At 37.6% G+C, this 22,766-nt stretch overlaps 1 protein-coding gene across 2 annotated transcripts; it reads right to left on the reverse strand.

Moving 5' to 3' along the window:
• slc43a2a (solute carrier family 43 member 2a) lies at positions 1-22,315 on the reverse strand. Of its 2 annotated transcripts, XM_065280993.1 has the most exons (15): positions 22,158-22,315; positions 20,340-20,550; positions 16,382-16,613; positions 16,236-16,291; positions 16,059-16,135; positions 8,578-8,670; positions 8,359-8,492; positions 7,993-8,195; positions 5,028-5,171; positions 4,736-4,753; positions 4,391-4,517; positions 4,117-4,249; positions 3,817-3,890; positions 3,610-3,733; positions 1-2,517 (listed from the first exon to the last, which is right to left on the reverse strand). In XM_065280993.1, exons 2-15 carry the CDS (start codon positions 20,497-20,499, stop codon positions 2,359-2,361), a joined length of 1,734 nt encoding a protein of 577 aa, XP_065137065.1. In that variant the 5' UTR covers positions 20,500-20,550; positions 22,158-22,315; the 3' UTR covers positions 1-2,358. The 2 variants fall into 2 exon arrangements, with proteins under 2 accessions (XP_065137065.1, XP_065137066.1); XM_065280994.1 differs by lacking the exon at positions 4,736-4,753.
• Between the last annotated feature and the right edge of the window lie 451 nt (positions 22,316-22,766).

A 22,766-nucleotide genomic window follows, 5' to 3' on the forward strand; every position in this document is an offset into this window, starting at 1 on the left:
TTAACACAAATGAATCTGATTTTATTTCACATATTTGATTTTCTGTTATGACAATAACTGGGACAATTGATCAAAAGTCCTCATTTCTACATAGTGATTAAAGTAACGAAAAGGTACAATATATAAGCACCCACAAAAAGGTAAAAAAGAAAACCAGTGTACACATAAAAAGAAAATTGGCATACGATGAAGAATAGTAAACAACGCTATGCACTAAGAGACACAATACGATTCAGTGAGGAAACACTTGTGTTTTATCTGAGTCCTGAACTCTTCCTCTTACATCTCTGTATAAACACTTTTCTCATAAACATACAATGAAGTGTAATAAACTAACATACGTAACCAAAAATTCTGACTGTACGTAAGAAAAGAATGAAAATGTAAAGTATGGCAGTGACAAAAAGTGCTACTTTTCTTGTTCGGACAGCAAATGATTTCACTCTCACATTCATTACGCTTAGTATAATACTGCATCTGAGTGGTATTCATTTGCAATGTATAGGCAGTCCATCCAGGACACATCTGAAATATTCACGAAAACTATGATGGGGCTGGACGGTTCTGATTGTTTTTATCTCGACAGACAACTGTGTGTTAAAATGTGCATGCACTTATCTATTTGTAGAGATGTCTCTTGGTTATAGTAAGGTATGCGTGGTAAACTATGGCCAGATTACATTTAAACTGGCCAGAATGGTCTTTCCAGGTAAAAGCTAAATTCATTTTTGTGATCTACACAATACTGATTTGCAAATGGATCGACTGAAGAGATTGTTATCAAGCATGTCCCTTTTCTGGTCATAAATTAAATTCAAGTTCTTATCACCCTTTGTATCTATAGTACAGGAGTTTTTAAGGAGTTAAAAAATCCTGTTTTTTAAGCACCTTACATTCAGCACCTGTAATCACCCCAGAACTATTGAGATCATACACAACGATCTTGTGCACTGTATGGCCAACATACAGTTTTTGTGTACGAGGTTTAAACACTCACACATACTCTGTGATGGCAAACTTAAGCACCTGTTTAACTGTAAAGCCATGTTTGCTGTAGTGCAAGATATATCAAATAATGACATCTATGATTTACCCCAATCATAGATGTTTTTTTGTGAGTATTTAGGTCTCGTTTTGAACCCCGTCAGGATACATAACAAAAGGGATCATATTGCAGGTAAATTCCTTAGATATGAATTATTACTTTAAAAGTGAAACACCCTGATCAATTGTTTGAATTAAAACAAACCAAGTAATACAAAGTGAAAACACACTGTGCTAACAAAGCTGAAGCTCAGTTATACAGTATACTGTAGGAAACATCTTCAGGTTTACGTTGTGAACCATGTGGTATAGTATTGCTGGTGAAGATCAGTCACTCACGATTTAAATGTGAGGTGTATCCTTAAACAAAACCGTTTCTTTAACCCAAACATTATCTAGACCCACATGACATCTACAAGCTTCTGAATGGACTGACATGTGCAGTATATCTCTCTCTTAGATATACTGAATCCAATGCATGCCAAAGCAAATAGCAGAAATCTCATTGTATACAATTGTGTTCATTACTTTAGCCTCAGGTGCTCTGAAAATCAGCCCAGAAATGCTTCAGTTTCATGCCCATGCCATCCATGCTGGTATGAGATTAAAATGTAAAATTTGGCTTTTGCATTTCACATCTATCTACTATGTCTACTAGAGACGTATTGACAGTCAGTCTCTAATTGCAGATTCAAGAACAGACGATTTTAGATACAGCCTCATAATCACTAACAACTGATTGGCTAAGTAGGAAACAAGCTCGATTCCTGGCACTAAAGAGTTAACACTAGTGGTGCACTTTGCTAAAGAAGAATTATGCTTCAGTTGACCTCAAACCTGAGTCGATTGCACTGACAATGTGCGCTTTGTCCTTTGTATCACCATGGTGTGAAAAAGAAAAAATCACAATGAAAGACATTGGGCAACATTTCTCATTCTTTCTTATCAGGCAATGCATGAACTTTACATGTCGTCCTTGTTTTTGTTAGCACAAGAGTGTCAGTTTATCACTGGTGACGTGCCGTTTGTATATGAGAGGAGAGGGCGTGTCTTCTAACACTTGCTTTTCACAGTGTTCCTTCAATCCATTTATTTAGGAAAGTATGTAAACGTGTTTATGTGGCACGTTGTGAAACGCTCTTGGTTGCTTTGGCTGTGTGTTTGTGTTAATGCAACGGTGTCTGAGTGCAGGTGTAGTCGGATGGAGGAAACAGGGAGGTTTTATCACTCCTCTTGTGACTTGCAGTCTTCTCCCCCTCTTTTCCTCCTTCCTCCCGCTCTCTGTGGCCGGCCGATGTCGTCCGCGCGTCCGAATCAGACGAAGGTCTCTGGGTTTGTGCCGTTGATCTGGACGTAGATCTTGGGGTCTTCCTCACGTTCTTGCTTTTGTCTGCGCAGCTGCCTGCTGTAGTAGAGAAGATAGCTGGGCAGGCAGAATCCCAGCATGCTTACGATCAGTAACCCCACGTTTACCTACACAGAAATACACAAGAGGGATTTTTAAATGACAGCTTATGATAATTTGTGTTTTTCATTTAGTCATCCATATGTTGTTTCAAAACAGAGAGGAAGTGTTTTGTATTTCATTAATTTTCTCACACAAAGCTATTAAATGGCTAGAGCCCAGACAGCAGACGACTCTGGGCCGGATCCGCACTGGAGCTGCTGACTTCGGTGCAGATCCGGTGTAGATCCAACCGGGATTCGTCTGGTGTCTGGGAGAAGACTTAAAGGGACGCTCCACTTTTTTTGAAAATAGGCTAATTTTAAAGCTCCCTAGAATTAAATATTTGAGTTTCCCGTTTTGGAATCCATTCAGTTGATCTCCAAGGTCTGGTGGTATCACTTTTACCTAGGAACTATACTCTCATTCCAGCGTAATAATCAAGGACTTTGCTGTCGTACCATGGCTGCAGCAGGCGCAATGATATTACGCAGCTCCCTGAAATAGTCCCCTTGGTAACTTTTAATAGCTGGGGACTATTTTCGGGCGCTGCCTAATATCATTGCGCCTGCTGCAGCCATGGTACGACCTTGATTATTACGCCGGAATGAGAGTATAGTTCCTAGCCATATATGCCTAGAAAAACGGTAAAACACAAATAATTAACTCTAGGGGAGCTGGAAAATGAGCCTGTTTTCAAAAAAAGTGGAATGTCCCTTTAAAATATAGCTCACTAGACTTACACACCAAATGCGAAGCATAGCGCTCCTCGCTCTTAATTACTTGCGAGATTTTGCTTGAGTTGATAACGCCCAGCACGAGTTCGCATCTATTCGCTTCTTTGCATTGACTTTGTATATAATTTACTCATGTAAATCGTTAAATTCGCGTTTGGTGTGTACGGCCCATTGGGTACTTTTACATTATTTATATTTACAGGATATCTCTTGTCTCCTCTCTTTTGTTGTATGGGTGAATGCAAAAATAAATAGCTTCTTTTGTGATCCCTGGAAGAATGTCATCCATCACAGTTTGGTGTCAATAATGACTTTTCGTTCATCTTAGATTAATCAAACATGCAATCTTCCATTGGATCGTCATGTGTGTGTTTGTGTGCTCACCCAGAGAGGATCTCCTTCTAGCGGACCCATCATGGCCATGAAGAGAGGCTGCTGCAGCAATGCGAAAAGTGCGCTGATAAGAGACTGCATTCCTGTCAGACTGCCAAACTGAGAGGAGGGATATCTGCGCCCATAAAGAAAAGCATCTTTCTTTAATCTTGATTCAAAATAAGACCCAACATTAAAACCCCTAAAAATTATACTCACACAGCAGCATACAACCCTCCAACTGCAGAGTGAATAAAGCCTCTCACGATGGTGTGCAACACAAATGACAAAATCTAAGAGGAAAACAATAAATGCATGATTATAGAGTTTTATTATAGAGATTTTCTAGAGTAGATGCTTTTTGTAATGAATAATGAAAGAGTGGTTAATGCAGGCTCAGAAATTATATGCCACAGTGGGGCACTGCTGTGCTACTGCAATGCTGCACACATTCGCTGCAGTAACTTGTGAGTGACTATGCACCACTTCCTCTCCCATTGCACAGCTGTCCTCAGTTACCTGTAGATGAAGATTGGGCACCAAGCAGATCACCCCAAAGCCGACCAGCAGCAAGTTAGTGAAGGTGAACGCGCGGGTGGCGTTGCTGATTTTTTGTATCTGCTTGTCACGTTTCTTTGGTTGGCCAGGACCCCTAAAGGATGAGTTAAGAGCGCATCATTACAGCGTAATGCCACATCAGGCTCATAATCAAATAATAATTACAGGGTGGACAGTTTAACACAGTTTAACACCCAATGTCAAAAAGAAAGAGAAATCTCCTTATCAGACTCACTTCATCACTTGTTTCTCATTTTCCTCCTCGCAGTCTTTGAGTTTCCAATCCATGATGTAACCAATCACAGGGGCTGTTATGAGGCACAGCAACTGCAGCACCCCGAAAATAGATGTGTACGTGCTCACTGAGAGAAAAATAAAGTTGAGTTTTAACATCGACAAGTTTCCAGGATGAGTAGGTGGAAGGATGATTTATTAGATGGATATGGTGCACTGCACTGATGCATCACAGTGATCTCTAAGCACCTAGGGGTGAGCTCATGCTTTTACGTGACAGCGAGAATTAATGTCAAGTGAAGGTGGAAAAGGAGATGGGGGCATATTATTTTGCCTGCGGTCTTACCCATTTCCATCCTCTCCACTGAAAAAAGACACCCAGCACGAAGAACAAAGGAAAGGGAAACAGAATTAGCAACAAGGCAAGCCGAGTAGATACAGAGATTAAGCAAGTTAGATTAAGATTAGAAAAGTTAGGCAGGTAATCACTGCGTGTGACATCACAGAGAATAATTGTTTTAGCTATTAGCCTGTAGCATTACACGCCCTGTTTAGTGGCATTTTGCTAATATTTAACCAACGTATGCACCACACACACCTAAACATACAAAAATGTTGGGTCAAGCATCAGTAAATACCTTTGTTCAGGTCTCCATACGCAAGGGACTCCAGAATATTGTTCATGGCTCCCATGTAGAAGATGAGTCTGAGCTGAGTCACACACATTGTGATGAGACTGAGCATGAATATAGGGCTGAAGATGCTCTTCATGAAGGATTGGGCTGCAAAAAAACAAAAACAACACTTTAATAATATGATCAGGGCTTAAAATTGTATACTATGGAGGACGAAAAATGACTTAAGTGTATATAAATAAATAAATGAATAAATAAATATATAAATGAATAAATAAATGTAGAAATGCAGAAAGAAATAAATGCAGGAATAAATAAGTAATAAATTAAATGCATAAATAAATGTAGAAATACAGAAATAAATAAATGAATAAATACAGAAATGCATAAATAAATAAATGTAGAAATATAGAAATAAATAAATGATTAAATACAGAACGGCAGAAATAAAAAAGCAATTAATTAAATTAACAATAGTTCTTAAAAAGTCCTACAAAAGGACTGTATGTATATAGTCAAGGGGCCGAGCTTCAGTAGTGGAGCCACAATGAACCCCTTTTTAACCAATACTGCACTGAGAGAGGTTGGGACCGCCTACCTTATTAACATACGCACATGGAAAAATAAATGTAGAAATGCATAAATAATTGTAAAAATAAATAAATGTAAATTACATAAACACATGTAGAAATACATAAATAAATGTAGAAATAAATGGTGTGGGCAAAAATAATAAAATTAAAAGTTGATACTAGTTGATACAAAACAATATATTTATTTACTTATTTATTTGTGTCTACATTTATTTCTGCATTTATGTATTTATTCTTTTATTTATTTCGGTAAGTTTACATTTATTTATTTATTTATGTATTTCTACATTTATTTATTTGTGCATTTATTTATTTATTCCTGCCAATATTTATTTATTTCTGTATTTCTACATTTATGTATTTATATACACTTATTTTTTGTCCTCCATAAGTGCCGACAACAGTAAATATGCACATGTTTTGGATACCTTAAAGTCCCTATTTATTCGATCATTTTTACATTTAAAACTCATCTTTGATTATAAAAATTACAAATTTAAATGTTTTAAAATAACTTTGGTTCATTTAGTACACTGCAAAAAATGTATGTCCTCATTTTTGTCTTGATTTCCAGTATAAATATAAAAAAATCATAAATCCAGATATATTTACTTGAAAAATATGAAAATTAAGTAACTTCATACTTAATATAGAAAAAAATTAAAGTTTCAACTTAATTTAAAAACATAATTCAAGTTATTTTTTTCTTACCCCAGTTTTCTTCTTGTTAAAAATAAACTCTTTAAATTTTTTTTTAGACTTAATCTCTTAATCTCTTTTTAAAATTAATCTCATTTTGCTTCTCAAGTAAATATATACTGATATAAGGATTTTTAGATATTTATACTGGAAAAACGGACAAAAATACTCAGAAAAACATTCATTTTTTGCAGTGTATACACAGGAGCATGAATATGCAAATCAGTCCCCGCCTCCACTCAAAGGCACTAGCACAGACTACCTTATTTATCCGATCAACACATTGTTGTGATTGGTTACAACATGCTTGACATAAAAACAGGTTAGTTTCAAACTGTTTTTGAGACCGTCTATGGTAAACTGCTGTTTTAAGGAAAAAATACATTAAATATACATTAAAACACCACAAAGACATCACCACAGAGGTATTTTTAGACAAAGCAATGATTTAAAGTTCACGCCATTGAATTTCCAAAAATATCTTTACATGGAAAATCCCAGTGAACTTGGTCACCTCTATGCATAATGGACTCAACCCATAAAACACCTGCACATAGGGAAATGCCACTTAACTACGGTGTCTTGTTCAAATGGAAAATATTTCCAAGCATGCATAAATGGACAAGCAATGAGTCAGTGTTTGGCATAGTTACTTGGAGACCTAGGGGTCTGTATTTGTTAATGATCTACTATTCTGGTGCTGTAAATACACACTGTCTTCAACCAACCAGAACCGGAAAGGCTTTTATGGTGCCCATTACAGTTGTGCTGTACGTTTATTCCCTGGTACTTTAGGAATCTAACCTCAAAACACCAGATATCCGTATAAACACACACACTCGAGCATACCTGTTAATTTCCTAGAAAAACCATAGTCACTGCTTGAGTCACACTTATTCAAACACACACTTTCCAGTTAGACCAACTGTTGTGCACCATAATAATGAAGGAATTTGTTCTCTATCACTGACAGTTAGGAAAGATCAGAAATAATCTTTCTTTTTCAAACCTCACACAACTTCACCTCCACTTGCATCTCTAAACTACCCCATCGGTGCTATACGCCCCCTCCACAACCACATTTATTTCCCCCTGCCAGTTTTAGCCATAGAAGCTACTGTTGATGTGGGTCTTTCACAGACATGGTCCATATTGATTGTACGGTCCATTTGCTACAAAAGCAAATGACCGGGAGACCCCGCTGAGGGTTATGGGACCCTAAAAAGAGCCAGTGGGATGTGAGGGCCGCCACCATTACTCTGACATATTTGAGTTGAATTTGTAATAATTGCTTGCCACATATTTGGGTTACTAAAGGCAAAGTGCAAACATCATGTACAAGTCTGGACTACTGGACCCAGATCAGGTCAGAATTAAGGCATCCCTGCTGACTAAAGCTAATGGAGGAATCTCCATGCACATTAAAGGGGATTTATATAGAATTGTTCATTAACACATTCATGTCTAATTGCATATTTTCTGCATGTCTGGATGCCTGGGGCTCACAGTGAGGGGTGAAAGATTTAGTACATTGGCAAGAGCCAAGTATCTCTGTGTCCTGTTCTTTCTACAATATGCATGAATGCAGGATTATATAAGTCACTTGAATATGAAGAACAATGAAACTATCCATAAGGTTTATGATATTATAAAATGACGGTAAGAATGACACTTACATTCCTCTTCTGGTTTGGACTGGACCTCCAGATCGACGGTGGAAAGGCAGAGTTTATTGCCGTCTTGGGTGGCCAGTTGTTTGGGTTGGTTTTTTATGGAATTGCCCACACTCAACCTCCGACCCACTGTGGTCACCTGCCTGTAAAACTGTTTCCCTGTGATCTTATGGTCAAAGCCCAGCCAGCTGAACTTGATCTTCACACTGTTGGAGAGATGAGATAGACAATAAGTGAGTCTTTCTCAAACTGTATTCTTTCATAATTTAGACATAATACCATCAGTTTTAGCCCATATTGAGAAAAGTTTATTCAAAGTTCTTCATGTCATTAGATCTGAATATAGAAACATTGAATCACTGTACATACGTGTAATCCATATCCTCAGGTCCTGGAAAGGGTTCGAGCGGCCAGTTGAAGTAGCAGTTAATGAAGACCAGACCAGCACAGCCAGCCCACACCAGCAGGATCGTGATAAAGGCAACACCAAGATCGTAGATCACCTGAGAGAACAACACTTATCAATGTCACAGATTTAACTTCAGTCTTAAACATAAGGCCTTTATTTCTTTATTTAGGCCTCTTTACCTTAATTCCTGGGAAGGTGACAGCAGAAGATGCGTACGAGCCAATCATGAGTGCAATAAAAGTTGAACGAAGATCACCAAACATGTTGGGAAGCTAAGAAAGAGACAATGATATAAAAAAAATTAGTAAGTTGAAAACTTCAAGATTTTCAATTTAGCAGTTCTTGTGGGACATTAATATGTTCTTATTGGCCAACCATGGCTCTCCACATTTCATGAGTACAAAATGTATCCTAAGCAAAAACATTTACCCTGTAACAGGACAATCAGATCCAAAAATTGGTAAACATTACATCAGAGTAACATTGATATTCACTGGAAGAGCAACACGTAGGTGGAGGGGCACCTATCAGTTGTAAAGGCGAATACATGCTGTGAATATTTTTAGCAGTGAAAGTGTGAGGGATACTAGATTAGTTTGCATAATGCTGTTCCCCTTCAGCTGGGCGGAGGAGCAGAGCACAGTCTGTTCTCAGCTATACTGTCAGAGTAAACAACACTACTGAGAAACTCAACAGACTCAAAAACCAAGAAGAAAAGGAAACAAGAAAGAAATACAGTATTTTAGTGTTTTTATTTGTATTACTGTAATGTTTAATCTTACTTTAGTTTTATTATTTATACTTTTATGTTTGTATGTAGGTATGAAAAGGAAAGGAAACTAGAGTATTTTTATTGTTCAATAATTTTGATTGTTTTGTGCAATATTTTTCAGGTTCTTATGTTTAGGTTCAGTTATTTCACTTTAATGGTAATGAAAAGGTAAAAACAATGTCAAATTAACATTTATTTTATGTAACTTATAGTTAACAAATTAAGTTAAACGATTTAAACATTTGATTTTTTTGGAATTCATTCAGCTGATCTTTGGGTCTGGCGGTACCACTTTTAGCATAGCTTAGCAGCATAATCCATTGAATCTGATTAGACCATTAGCATCACGCTCAAAAATAATATAGATTTTTTTCGATATTTTTCCTATTTATAACTTGACTCTTCTGTAGTTATAACGTGTACTAAGCCCAACGGAAAAATTTAAAGTTGCGATTTTCTAGGCTATATGGCTAGGAACTATACTCTTATTCTGGCGTAATAATCAAGAACTTTGCTGCTGTAACATGGCTGCAGGAGGCGCAATGATATTACGCAGTCCCGGAAAATAGTCCCGTGCTATTGAAAGTTACAAAGGGGATTATTTTTGGGCGCTGCATAAAATCATTGCGCCTGCTGCAGTTCCTAGCCATATCGGCCTAGAAAATCACAACTTAAAATTTTGTGTCAGTCTTAGTACACAATGTGACTACAGAAGAGTTAAGTTTTAAATAGGAAAAATATAGAAACTCTTTAGTTATTTTTGAGCGTGATGCTAATGGTCTAATCAGATTCAATGGATTATGCTAAGCTATGCTAGAGGGGTACTGCTAGACCCGGAGATCAGCTGAATGCTTTCCAAAACAGTAAAAATCAAATGTTTCACTCTAAGGGAGCTGAAAAATTAGACTATTTTAGTGTCCCTTTAACTTTTCACAAGTCAAAATTTAAAATAGTAAGTTGAAAAACCAAGTTGTTTTAACGTGATGCTGCATTTTGTTACATTAATTTTACCTTTTATTGGTATTTAACAAATTTGACTCTTTTCACTGCAAACCCCTCTAAGTGCGTGTATGCTCTTTTTGACAAAAACCTCCACTTCTAAAAAAAGACATAGTAAACACATGCAAAATCACTAAAGATGCAACTAGAAACACTGCAAATTATAAAAGGTAAAAATTAGGTATTCCGTTAATATTTGGCTAACATTAGCTTAATATTCAGTAACAATAACACATTATCTAGTTTTTATACTAAATTACATTTTTGACTCATGAGTTTGAAAAGGTTTTTTCTTCCTGAAACTTGGAAATTGTGCAAAAAGTCATAATGCAAAGTGTCACATTTTCTCAAATTATACCAGTACACAGATGTTTTTCATTTCTTGCATTTCCAAATCTCCCATTTATGTTGCACCAGTTGACAGCTCACAGCGCACCCATATTGCATTTCCTCCATAACTCAAACCCTCACCCTAGATTTTCCAAGAACTGTCAGAACATCTTGTTTACATGTACTTCCTCGCCATTTAAAAGCTTGTTGAAGACAGAAATGTAGGACGGCTCTTCCTTGAAAGTCATTCAATGCTTCAAATTAGAACAAAGGTCATCTCAAAATCAAAACGCCCCAGATGACACACAATAGCGCACACATTCAACTGCCCGAGGCGATATTCCGCCTGTGGCTGTTTAGGAACAGCTTTGGCTAATGTGAATGTGGAAGAGAGCCAGCAGTCGAACATAGATCCACATGAAGAGAGAGAGAGAGAGAGAGTAATGGGTCTTTCACAGAACTAAGTAACAGGATGTACAGAGAGTTTGCTTCAACAACATTGTGTCCTTCAGCTTTTCAGAAATTAGGCAGACGGCTGGAGGTCACGTGATCTCTCACAGAAAAAAACAATGCAACAAAAGATCTTTAACTGACATAACAGCCACACAAAGACATTCTGCTTGTGCTGAGAAAGAAAATGTTAAAGGGTACTCCGACTACAAACGCATGTATAGCGTAATTATTAACAATGGGTTGAGCTATTTAATAATAATAATTTGTTACATTTATATAGCGCTTTTCTGCAACACTCAAACCGCTTTACATATGAAAGGGGGATTCTCCTCAACCACCACCAATGTGCAGCATCCACCTGGATGTGTCCTTTAAATGCAAATGAGCTGATCTCTTCACACTGCCGTGGTTGGATAGTGCACATTAAGGGGCGGAATTATTATAATAAGATCCCCTTCTGACATCACAAGGGGAGCAAAAAAATACAAGTCTTCTACTACGAAAAATTCTTCGTAGTCGAGGTACCCTTTAAAGGTTAGTGATGAAAACTAAAGAGGCTTGTCATTTAATTGACTTTCATTCATACACATACGAGTTTGTGAGACAATATTTCACAGTTTGTCGAGTACCCAAGTTCAAGTCTGGTGAACTCTAATCTGCGATTTCGTATCACGTTGAGATATGTAACCAGTAAAAAAACAATACATCACGGTGTGACCTTTCTCTGCAATGAAAAGCACAAATGGACAAAGCCAAAAATCTATATTGACGAACCGCTCCCCACCCATATTTGCAGCAACGTCCGACACATATATGCGTGCTCAAAGTCTAGTGTGACCACGCCTTAATAAGACTGATGTAGGTTACATTGCCTGTCTTATAAATATCTGTGTCATTATGAAGGGGAATTGTAGGACAAACAAATGAATGAATCCCCATCATAATGAAATTGTTGCTTACTCATAGCTGTTAGTCAAACTTATGACTGCACTAAGCTGTTAAATCTATTTTCCAACTCGCTCAATGAGGAAAGAAAGTGAGTCATGCTAACACAAGAAAACGTCAATGAGAAGAGGAAATTAACACGAGGAGAGAGAAGTGAAATAAAAAGCCGCACAAAGCCAGCAGAGGCCGGACTGATCCTGATACCGCAGTGTAACAGAGGATCACTAATAGCTGTTGTTTGCCTTCCAGAATATTCAGACTTTACTATGAGCCAAAGTATGCATTACATCATAAATGACCTTCAAAGCTTATGCTAGCGTAAATTAAAAACGCAGGATCTTTCTGATAAAGATGGCATGCCTGATTAATAAGCAATGATAGTCTTCACTTTTTATTTCTACTCTCTTGCTCATATGACTCAGCATCCTGAAGAGACAAGCTAGCTACAAATGGATTGAAAGCACATATGGAAAGAACGCATTAGTGCATCAGAAAGGGCGAGAGAGAGTGATAGAGAGAGAGAGAGAGAGAGAGAGAGAGAGAGAGAGAGAGAGAGAGAGAGAGAGAGAGAGAGACAACAATACTGATAAGTTAACAAAATTACATCACTCAAACACAACAACAAATTAAAAAGCAATGTTATTTGACCCTGAAGAGAGATTACAGAATATCAGAATGTCTGTACACAGATAAAAACTGAGATCCAGATCCAGACTCAGCGGACACAAGCTCACCATAGAGATGGGCAGACATAGAAAACCATGACTCCCACAGGAGGAGAGATTGTGTCCGCCTTGTGAACAAAACAAAATCGGGACAGAGCTGCACTTTCTAACATGCACAAAGTACACAGATATACGGACGATCTTCTTCCAAAAAATAAACTGCATAAACAAGAGCATTGAAATCGTCCAAACGATGAAAATCTGATCTTTCTGTTATGAGAACACAAGGCCTTTGTGTGTTAATAGCCCAATTTGTGTCTGCATCTTATAATATAAGAAAAAATCAATCTGACCGGACTTAATGTCTCTATTATATGTAGATACTTACTTCTTTATTCTATTATTTAACTTTGTGTTTAGGTTTTTTATTTTATTTCTACAACTTAATATTTCACTTTTAACTTAATTTTTACTTTTTTTGTACACAGCCCAGCCGCAAAGGCTTTGGAAATACAAATGTACAGTTTATTGTCATAAGGCATACTTAAAGGAAAACACCACCGTTTTTCAATATTTTACTGTGTCTTACCTCAACTTAGACAAATTAATACATACCTATCCTTTCTCAATGCGTGCAATTTTAATCTTTGTACAGCACCTCGTGAATGTGTTAGCATTTAGCCCCATTAATTCCTATGGCTCCAACCAGGGATGAATTTAGAAGCCACCAAACACTTCCATGTTTTCCCTAACTACATTAATAGTTACACAAGTAAGTATGGTGGCACAAAATAAATCTTTTGTTTGGAGCCATAGGAATGAATGGGGCTGGGCTAAAAGCTAACACATTCAAGAAGCGCTGTACAGAGATTAAAAGTGCACGCAATTAAAAAAGATAGGTATGTATTAATTCATCTAAGTTAAGGTAAAAACTTAGTAAGATATTGAAAAACTGTGGTGTTTTCCTTTAAATTGAAATTGAAAATTGAGAGATGGATGGGATGCTTTTATGACTCAAGAGACTTAATTGTGTTTTCAATGTTTCATTATTAGCTTCTTTCTTGGACCTTTCTAAATGTATAAAGACAGATAAAAAAAACGAGATGGCTGTAAAATGAAAGTGGGCAACGTAGCTCAGAAAGGAAAAAAAATCATTGCATAAATATTTTTCTTAATCACTATTTAGTTAAAATATCCTTTTCATTTCATTTAAGGATAAATTTAATGAGATAATGATACAAACATAAAAATTGCCAAAGTGGTGAAAAAAAGCTACTTAATTCATGATATATTCAGTTTCACTGTCATATTATCTTAGTTTTAAACCTCAAGTAAAGATATTTTTATACTTCATAATACCAAAACTCTGAAAATTATTTGTATTGCTGTGTTTGATGAGCAATACTTAAGTTCATATTGAACCTGTTAACCCTTGACTAAAGACTGGTATATTTACATATCTGAGCGCAGTGTGAGACAGAGATTAAAGGGAGAGAAGAAGAACAGCAGAAACGGAGAGATGAAAGACTGAGGTCACATAATGAATAAGAGGCAGGGAGGCTGCTGCTGGTGTGTGTTTGTATATATATGAGAGGAGGTTGCTGGGGACAGTCCAGCCATTAAACACACAGCTGAGTCAGTTTACTGGACAAATATTAGAGGTATGTTGTAGGAAACACAAGCAATCGCTTATTGCAGCTGGTCTACAAACTGCTGAGTGTGCAGAGAGAGAGAGAGAAATAGGAAGGACAAGAGACAGAAAAGTCCTCCTTTAAAGTCTATGGGATTTGTTCAACGGTTTTATAGTCCACCAGGTGAAGCTCATAAAAACACTTGCTTAGAAAAATTACTGCACATCTCTTCTCAAAAACCTGTACAAATACATACACAGGATACCCATAAACAGGTAAGATACGAATAAGAACGTCAAGTCCTAACCTCACGCCATGACAAACAGTGGTGTTAAACACATAGTTATGCATAACAGCTGAGAAAAGGTTAAAAGAGCGCAACAGCTGAGATAACAGTCTGTACCGTTCTACAACTCACTCAACCTATGCCAGTTCTCTCTCTCTCTCTCTCTCTCTCTCTCTCTCTCTCTCTCTCTCTCTCAGTCTACCATATCTCTCTCTACCTCTCTATATGTGAATGATGAAGCCAGGCCAAAACATGTTGCAAAAGGTAGAACCTGAGAAAAAGAACATCAACACACAGGCAAACAAACTGGTTTCGGTAATGTGCTGCAAAATATGGGAGAGCCGAGAAAGATATTGTGACCTCAGAGGAGCAGAAACAGAGACAACCATCCTTGAGCTGCCAATGAGCACAACTTCCTGTTTATCACAACCGCGACTGTCTGCCCCCAATGATGATTCATGATATGAACCCAATGAACTGCAATTGTCACACCAAACAAAAAAACAGAAGGAGCTTTATAACTATCATTGTAAGACTTACAAGCAAAACAAATATCTATGTCTGTCTCTCTTTAGATTTACACCACCCTTACAAAAAATTACCATGGTTTTACTACAGTTAAAACCAAAAAACCATAACCATGCTTTTCTAATAGTAATCAATACACAAAAAAACAACTTCTACCACAAACATCCTTACAACACAACATCCCAAATATCATCCTCTGCGACACCTTTTGTAATGAACACCTTAAAATGTGGTCCAGGAAGCAAACTAGGTTTTGGAACAGAGCGATATTTTTAATATGTGGCCCTATCTATGAAATCCGGGGTAATGTCTCATCATCTTAAAGTTTGATTTCAATCATTGATTTCACTTTACAATCTTTGACATGACCTTATTCAGTCAGTATAACAAATATCAAGGTTAAATTTTAACAGAATGTTCTTTACAATTAGGGGCCGTGCACATCAAAACTTTTAAATGCGGCTGAAAACGCCTGGAGGACACCGAGCGCTTTGGTAGCTGTGATACTTCAGCTGTGAGTTGGTTGGTTGCTGTGGTCATGTCCCACCCCTTATCCACTGTGATTGGACGGCCTTGTGAGAACTGACATTGATGAGCGGAGCTTTTCATCCAAAGTTGAATATTTTTCAACTCTTGGCGCTAAGCGCTGCTCGCGGAAGAAAACCGCTAGCTGCTGTTTTTTTTTGAAAAACCCAGAGCTTCCACGCGGACGTAAAAGCTTTGTTGTCCACGCCCCTTTATTGTACAGCAAATCACCAGAAAGACTTAAGGTAATGTCATATTGGTAAAAAGACTGCTAGATCTCAACTCAACCTATGTCATAATCATACAAGATGTTTCCAAAATGTTTTTTTGAGACTCAATCCAGCATGAAATCCATGAAAAATGTCTCTTTAAAGATGAATTAATGATGACGCTGTGTCTTTTGGAGCAGTAGGGTGCTGCATTATTTAGCTACAATGAGTTTAGTGACATTGCACCTTTGCTTAAAAGATTGGGAAGAACAACAAGTGTTCTCATTACGATACGATCTAAAACATTAGGCACTTACCGTGAGCGAGGTGAAGGTCATGCACATGCCTCCGAACCCATTCAGTGCAAGGGCAAAAAAAATCAAGATGGAGAGATCTGTAAAAGGAAACGACAAGGAGGTCAAAGCAAGCAAGGTCAGGTTGGTACAGTCCTACAGTAACTGTGATGGTAAATTAGGGAGGATATGCATACATACTTCTTGGATCGCTGGCTCCGTATGCAATTAGGATGCAGGAGGCAGCAAAGGAGGCACTAGAAATATGAGATTTTACATTATTGTTAGCAGTCAGTTGCAGTGAACTCTATATAAGAAGTGTATTCAGAAATCAACCTTCCTCCTACCTGCCGAGCAAACGCAATTTGCGTGGGCCGTATTTGTCCATGATGATGCCAAGAGGCAGGGTGATGGCGCTGAGGAGGAAGGAACCGATGGTGAATGCCAGGTTCAGCATCTCGTCTTGCTTTTTACAGATGAGCCAGCCGTTCATCTGAAGATTTTCCTCTTCTTCCTCATCCGCTGGGATCGTCGTCGTGCTATTTTCATTGTCAGATGCATTCTGTCCTGTACTGTTACCTGGAGAAAGTAATGAAAAGTGAATGGATAAGTGCATCGATCTCATCATATATGGTTACTGGATAATAACGTAGGAACTATTTGCTTGTGATCACTCTTTTATTATAAGCTATTTTTAGATTGCTAATATGGACTTGTTGTTTGTATAATTTCTTATTAACATAACTAGGAGTCAGTCAAACCCAATGCTCTAACCAGGGTAATAACTTTAAGGAAACCAGTTATGACTGGCCAGTGAAACAGGATACAGGGCTTCGTGAAGCACACTGGCCACCTCCACCAAAAAGCTGAGATAAAGGTCAAGTAAACAGATAGCCATGCATAGTAAACAACTAGCAAAAATAGCAATAGAATCTGTCTGGCCCCCTAAAGGTTGATCTGACACCTTCCTACAATCACTGAGGCATTAGGAGCTTGATTAACATTTTTACTCTGTTATTTTACCCCGGGTGACCCTGTTGTTTTGATCATGGATAATTGCACTCTAGCAGGGCTTGATTCTTGAAAGATTCGTTTATCTACGGTTCTTTAGAAAGATTAAAAGAATCAGTCAACAGCCTTGAAAATGTTCTTGAATAAGTTGTTTTGATGAGGGATATGTCTGCCTCCGACATACGGACAAAGCTATTTTTAGTTTAACAGGGTGAGCAACAGAGTTTTGTGCAAGGATTTTTGGAGATAAAGCACATAATGGGCCATGTTTTTGAAGTAAACCTGAGAAGACGAGAAGAAATGGGTTAGAGGTCACTTGCTGATTATTTGCGAGTACACATCTGCAAGGCTTTAGATGTTTTGCTGAGTAATAGAGGAGGAGTCAATACAAACCTCTTATAAGTCAAGTTGCCAGTTACAGACAGATACAAACATACCTCAGCGTATTCACAGTGTTTGGAACTGTTTGGGGTGAATATTACATAAAAATGTCCAAAATCATAAGAAGCAATGATAAATTATTCTTTACAAAGCGCAAGGGGATGCATTATTGTCATGAATAAAGGCAAAATTGTTAATCGGCCTTTTCTTAATGCCAATTTTTCTTTTGAGGTAAACTAAAACATGAACATGTCCTTGACAGGTTTCACAAGATATACCGTCTAGGTCTTTTAAAATGAGCTCCATTGCAGAACTCCCTGTACCGATCACAATGTAGATAACACAGGCAAGATTCATTTGCTTTGAGACATGGAGAAGTGAGAGAGGAATGGAAAGACATTTCAACACGAGAAGCACAGGGTTCTCAGGAACTGTTAGATGTTCTGAGCACAAGCATTTTCCTAATCGGTGTTTCCTCATGAATAAAGAGAAACAGACGCTTGATAACGTGGGGTGGAAAGCTGAGTCCAGGGGAAATAAGTAGAACAAGAGGTGTGATGGGGTAAGCTAATCTCATATCTGGATTGGGCAAACACTAAGCCACATTTACATCCTCTCCTGTTATCCTCCTGACATGTGAGACACGATTTCTACATTCCTTAAACTAGATGCTGACAAAAGCAGAAATGAGATAGAGAGGGGAAGTACAGAATTGTGGGAGCGAAGTGGAAACTGTAATGTTGGTTCCATTTGACTTAAGGGATAGATGAACACCAGTGGTATGTTAATGTAAATTGTTGTTGCTGAACTGGGCAACACAAGTTTGAGTCTGGCTTGTGTCAATTTCTGTGTTTAATATCTGTACAAGCCTATCAACAAAAGTGGCAGAAAGGACAATGTGTGAAACATGGGCTTCACACGTCACACTGAAATGTGAACCACAAAATCTCAATTACTAGAAAAGTTAAGAACATTTGACAGACATTAATCACTGCGGTGGTGTTTACTTGTGGCCAGTGTGCTAATGTGAGCTTGGTCATCAGAAATCAGAGGAGTGAAATGTGTTTTCCCAAATAGCTTTTGTATTGAAATAACATCTGGGGTCAGTTCAGAAAAACAGCGAGGCTGAATATACTGATCCCATCACACAATCAAAAGTACACTCCAGAAAGAGACACTTTAAAATAGTGTCAGCAACTATCCGTTATAAAAACATTAGAAACCACATTAGTTTAACAGCAGTCCTATGACAGTAAACAACATAACTGTGGGGTCTCAATGAGTTGGAAGAAAAAAACTGTTTACTTTTTAAGAGATACATAACATCCAACGTGATATTCTATATATATGGCCCACAGACACACATGATTGTCATGTTTGTTTGAGTTTTCTTAATATCTTGGAGTGTTTTTCTCTGTTTTTGAGCTTTCTTTGTTTGTGAAATTTACATTGAACTCCATAAGCCAATTAAATTCAAGGACCTTTCAAGAACTTTCCAGGTCCAATACCCTCAAATTCAAGGACTACATGTGGGGACACATTTCAAGTGAGAGCAAGGTTACATCGTGTTACCTTTAGAGATACATCGTTACAGTTCCCTTTCGAGGAAACTTGCGCTGCGTCACTGCGGTGACCCTTTGGGGACGCCTCCAGGGTTAAGTGCGTCTGAATGTGTATATCAAAATCAACCAATGGTCAGGCTTAACGACAACGAAACGGTGACGCGGGAGCCAGGAAGTATATCGAGTTTGATTTATGTATCAGTACTTATATGAAAACATGTTCATAAATAAAGGTTGCGTCAATAAACTTTTTTAGTGGTGGGTTGTCAAAACATTTTCTTGGTTAATTTAAACCAACGGGTGGGGTTTTTCCATATTTTAACCCAACTGTTTTTAAAACTAAAATAAAGTTAGGCTCTAAAGTTCCTAAGAATACAATGTTCTTTCTTGGTCAAGAGGGATATGCTTATTTAGATGAATTGCATGTACCGTATATCAAAGTATATTGAAAAGCCCAACAAATAAACAATTATAAGCTGACTTACATAAGATTACTGAATGGTTGCATTCATCTTTTTAAGTGGTCTATTTATATATTTCATCCATTGCCTCAAGGGCCAGTGCCTTTAACGGTAATATAGCTATCACCGATGTACCCAGATAAACCTCAATATCATGCATCATTTAATGTATTCTTTAATGTGCATTTAAATACAATACAACAGCTTTTGATGTCTGCAAAAAAAGTTTTATTCGATTCGTCCAAGACTTTTGGTTAAGCACATACAGCTGCGCTATCTCTAATGTATTATGTAAGCCTAACAAATTGATCTTGTCGGATTTGTTTACCCCTAGATCAAATATGAGGTCTGGACATAAATAATCTAGAGCCCTTTGCCAAAATTCCAAAGCCCTGGTTGTGATGCCAAGCATCTTGTAGATGTTGTTTGTAATTGCAAAAATGGTAACACAAGGCAGGAGGGCTTCCAAATAAGGTGTAGTGGCTCTTAATGATTGATCGGATACTCTATTCCTCCACCGGGTCTGCGATGAGTGCCAGATAACAGAGATTCTTGTTTTCTAAATGTTATTCTTATAATTTCACACCATTGTTGGACAACATCTAACAACTGTGTCTTTTTAAAGCTTCTGCTTTAATGAAGTGCAGTCTCATATATGAGAGACATGTTTTGTCACGGCTTAATTTGATTTAAACAAAGAAAAGTTTTCAAAAGCTTTATTACCTGCGTGAGCATTTTTTATACCCCATTCCAAGCTATTGTTATGCTGCCCATGTAAAGTTTGACTTTGATGAAGTACATTTTCGCAACATGCAATCGGGTGCCAAAAGTGGAATCATTTTCTTTACAGACTTTCTTTAAATCTGTTACTCGTTTACCTCCCTCCTTACCTGGCTCTCTGCAGAGGTAGGAGTAAAAGCCCTCTGATTTCAGCATAATGAGCAGCGAGCCCCATCCGAGAAGCACAGCAGAGAACAGCAGGCTTTCAATAACCGCAGTAATTGCCATCCACCAGCGCCTGGAGAAGGCAGTGGCCAGCGAGGGAGCCATGACTGCAGGAGATCCGATTAACAGAGGAAATTCCCCTAAATTTGGTCAGTCCTGTAAAAGTGGTCATACAAAAGAGAAAATGGAGAGGGGATTTGAGGGGGTTAATATTAAATGTTAAATACGAATTAATATCTTGTATAAGCTCTTTTATACAAACATGCTAATAAAATGTATTGAGTGAATACAACAGTGTAAGTGGCTTTTGTCTCCCAAATACATAAATGTAAATAAACCATATAACGTTATAATACGATTTTGAAACTTTTCAATATTTTTATACATTTAATTATAAAAACTAAATTTTTCACAGCATATGGTGAATGTTTATTTTAGGACAGTTTGTACATTTTAATTTAGTTCCTTTGTCTCCGCTACATACATCTCATAAACAGAACACGACAGAGTTCCAAATAAAGCATGTTGTTGACTGAACCTCCGCCTGTTCTTCCTCGTTTAGCCCCGCCCACCATCGTCCGATTGGCTGCTGAACGTTCGCTCTTTACCCTCATAGGTTGCCGATAAAAAATTTCAGAGGCATCTCCACGTGAGACCGAGATCCAGCCGGTTCGAACCAGTGCGGCGCGAGTCGATCGCTTTGTGCTGTTATCTTTGTGCATAATCGTTTTGACCGCAAGGAAAGAAACAGTACAAGATATACGATTACATTCAGTGGCTATCCACAAATTGTCTAGTTGATTTGATACAAACAAAAATCGGTGTACTATCACATGACGTAACTCATAGTCGCGTCATACAACATTTTTGCAAAGCATGTAACGTTAACGTTAGATACACTGCATTATGGTTTGATTTTTTTTCGCCTGGCTTGCAAGCGCTGTCAAACGTGTTAAAGATAAGCTGTATCCTGCGGAAAATAAGTAGCCCTAAAACTGGTCTGAACTGGACGGGCATGGACGGCGGTGTATGCACAGCCCGTCACTCCTCCTTCCTCATGCATACTGAACTCAGCTGTTCCAGCTGCTTGTATGTACACACTCTGTACGCTCACAAGACATCTGCGAGCAGAAAAACAGCACTTCCTGGTTATATACTTCACGGTATTGTGCTTTAACTTGGCTGTACTAGTCGCAGCGTAAATGCAGCCATGACAGCTGATGTACTGTACAAGCTGTTCCCGGTTCATATTAGCATAATAAACAGATTTTTATGGAAATTCAGACTGTTTAAACAATGACAACCGTTATAGCAAGCGATATGTTTTACGCCAGGCATTATTCGGGTAATATTTACGTCATATATTAAATGTAACTGTTTTAATCTCTTCTTGCATAGTGAATATCATTGTTGTGCCTCTATTTAAGGTAGAGACACTGAATAAAGTTGCGGCATGGTGCTCATTCGCTGCATTATAATGAATCCCTTAGCATCACAGTTCAAATTAACAAAACATGCATTGACATTACAAAGCTTGGTTATTTAAGCATAATGAAAATGTGTCATAGCGATGCCTGTGTTTGATAAGGAAGATTATGTGCAAAAATTTAAACAATAACCTAAATCTAAACAATATTGCATCTTGTGTCAAATTGACAACTTAAATAAATGATTGTTTCCTTTATATGTCCTTAGATTTGATAATGTAAGATCAGCATCTTCCAGGTAAACTTACAAAAGAGCATCCTTATAATGAGTCATACCTGTTTATCAGAATCCTTCACCAAATCTTCCCTTCGGCTCTTTTAGAGAAGGAAACGTATAAATAACCTTCCGAAGCAGATTTCACCATTTGGTTTATGTTCATACATCAATTTGTTTCCCACATCGCTTTTTTCTGATTTTATATTCGCACCGCTTGCTTCACACAAACAAGCCAACTTCCCCATTGGCTAGTTCCTGAGCTAGAGATGAGACTAGCCAATCAGAAGCTCCCTGCGAATAAAACATATATAAGGGATTACTCGTTTTGTTTTTCTGGCTTCAGTACAAAGAAAGTGGTGTTCAAAACGCTTAAAACTTAATTGTGGTTGCCACTTTTGTTTCCAGTTTGTATTTGTTAACATTTTGACCAATTTCAAAACAAAGAAAACTGTTCACGTACTTCATCCTGATTTCAACATCCCTAAAATTGACCAAAGCTGAGATCCAATAACAAAGACTGGTACACAAACTAAAACATTATAACAAACTGAAACATAATATAGTCTTAAAAACAGCAGCTTGGCATATATATTAAACTTATTGTATCATTTCAAGATTACATGTATTATAAAATATAATGCCTCATTCGTATCAAGCAACAGTCGATT

The sequence above is a fragment of the Paramisgurnus dabryanus genome, chromosome 8 (assembly GCF_030506205.2).
Source record: "Paramisgurnus dabryanus chromosome 8, PD_genome_1.1, whole genome shotgun sequence".
NCBI lineage: Eukaryota > Metazoa > Chordata > Actinopteri > Cypriniformes > Cobitidae > Paramisgurnus > Paramisgurnus dabryanus.

What these genes read in the sequence shown, in the direction of transcription:
- slc43a2a (XM_065280993.1), bottom strand. Translation starts at nt 20,499, where the DNA reads ATGGCTCCCTCGCTGGCCACTGCCTTCTCCAGGCGCTGGTGGATGGCA. An exon ending in TGACCTTCACCTCGCTCACG is followed by an intron (nt 8,671 to 16,058) that starts GTAAGTGCCTAA and finishes TCTCTTTCTTAG; the next exon opens with CTTCCCAACATGTTTGGTGA. An exon ending in TGCCCAATCTTCATCTACAG is followed by an intron (nt 3,891 to 4,116) that starts GTAACTGAGGAC and finishes TTTTCCTCTTAG; the next exon opens with ATTTTGTCATTTGTGTTGCA.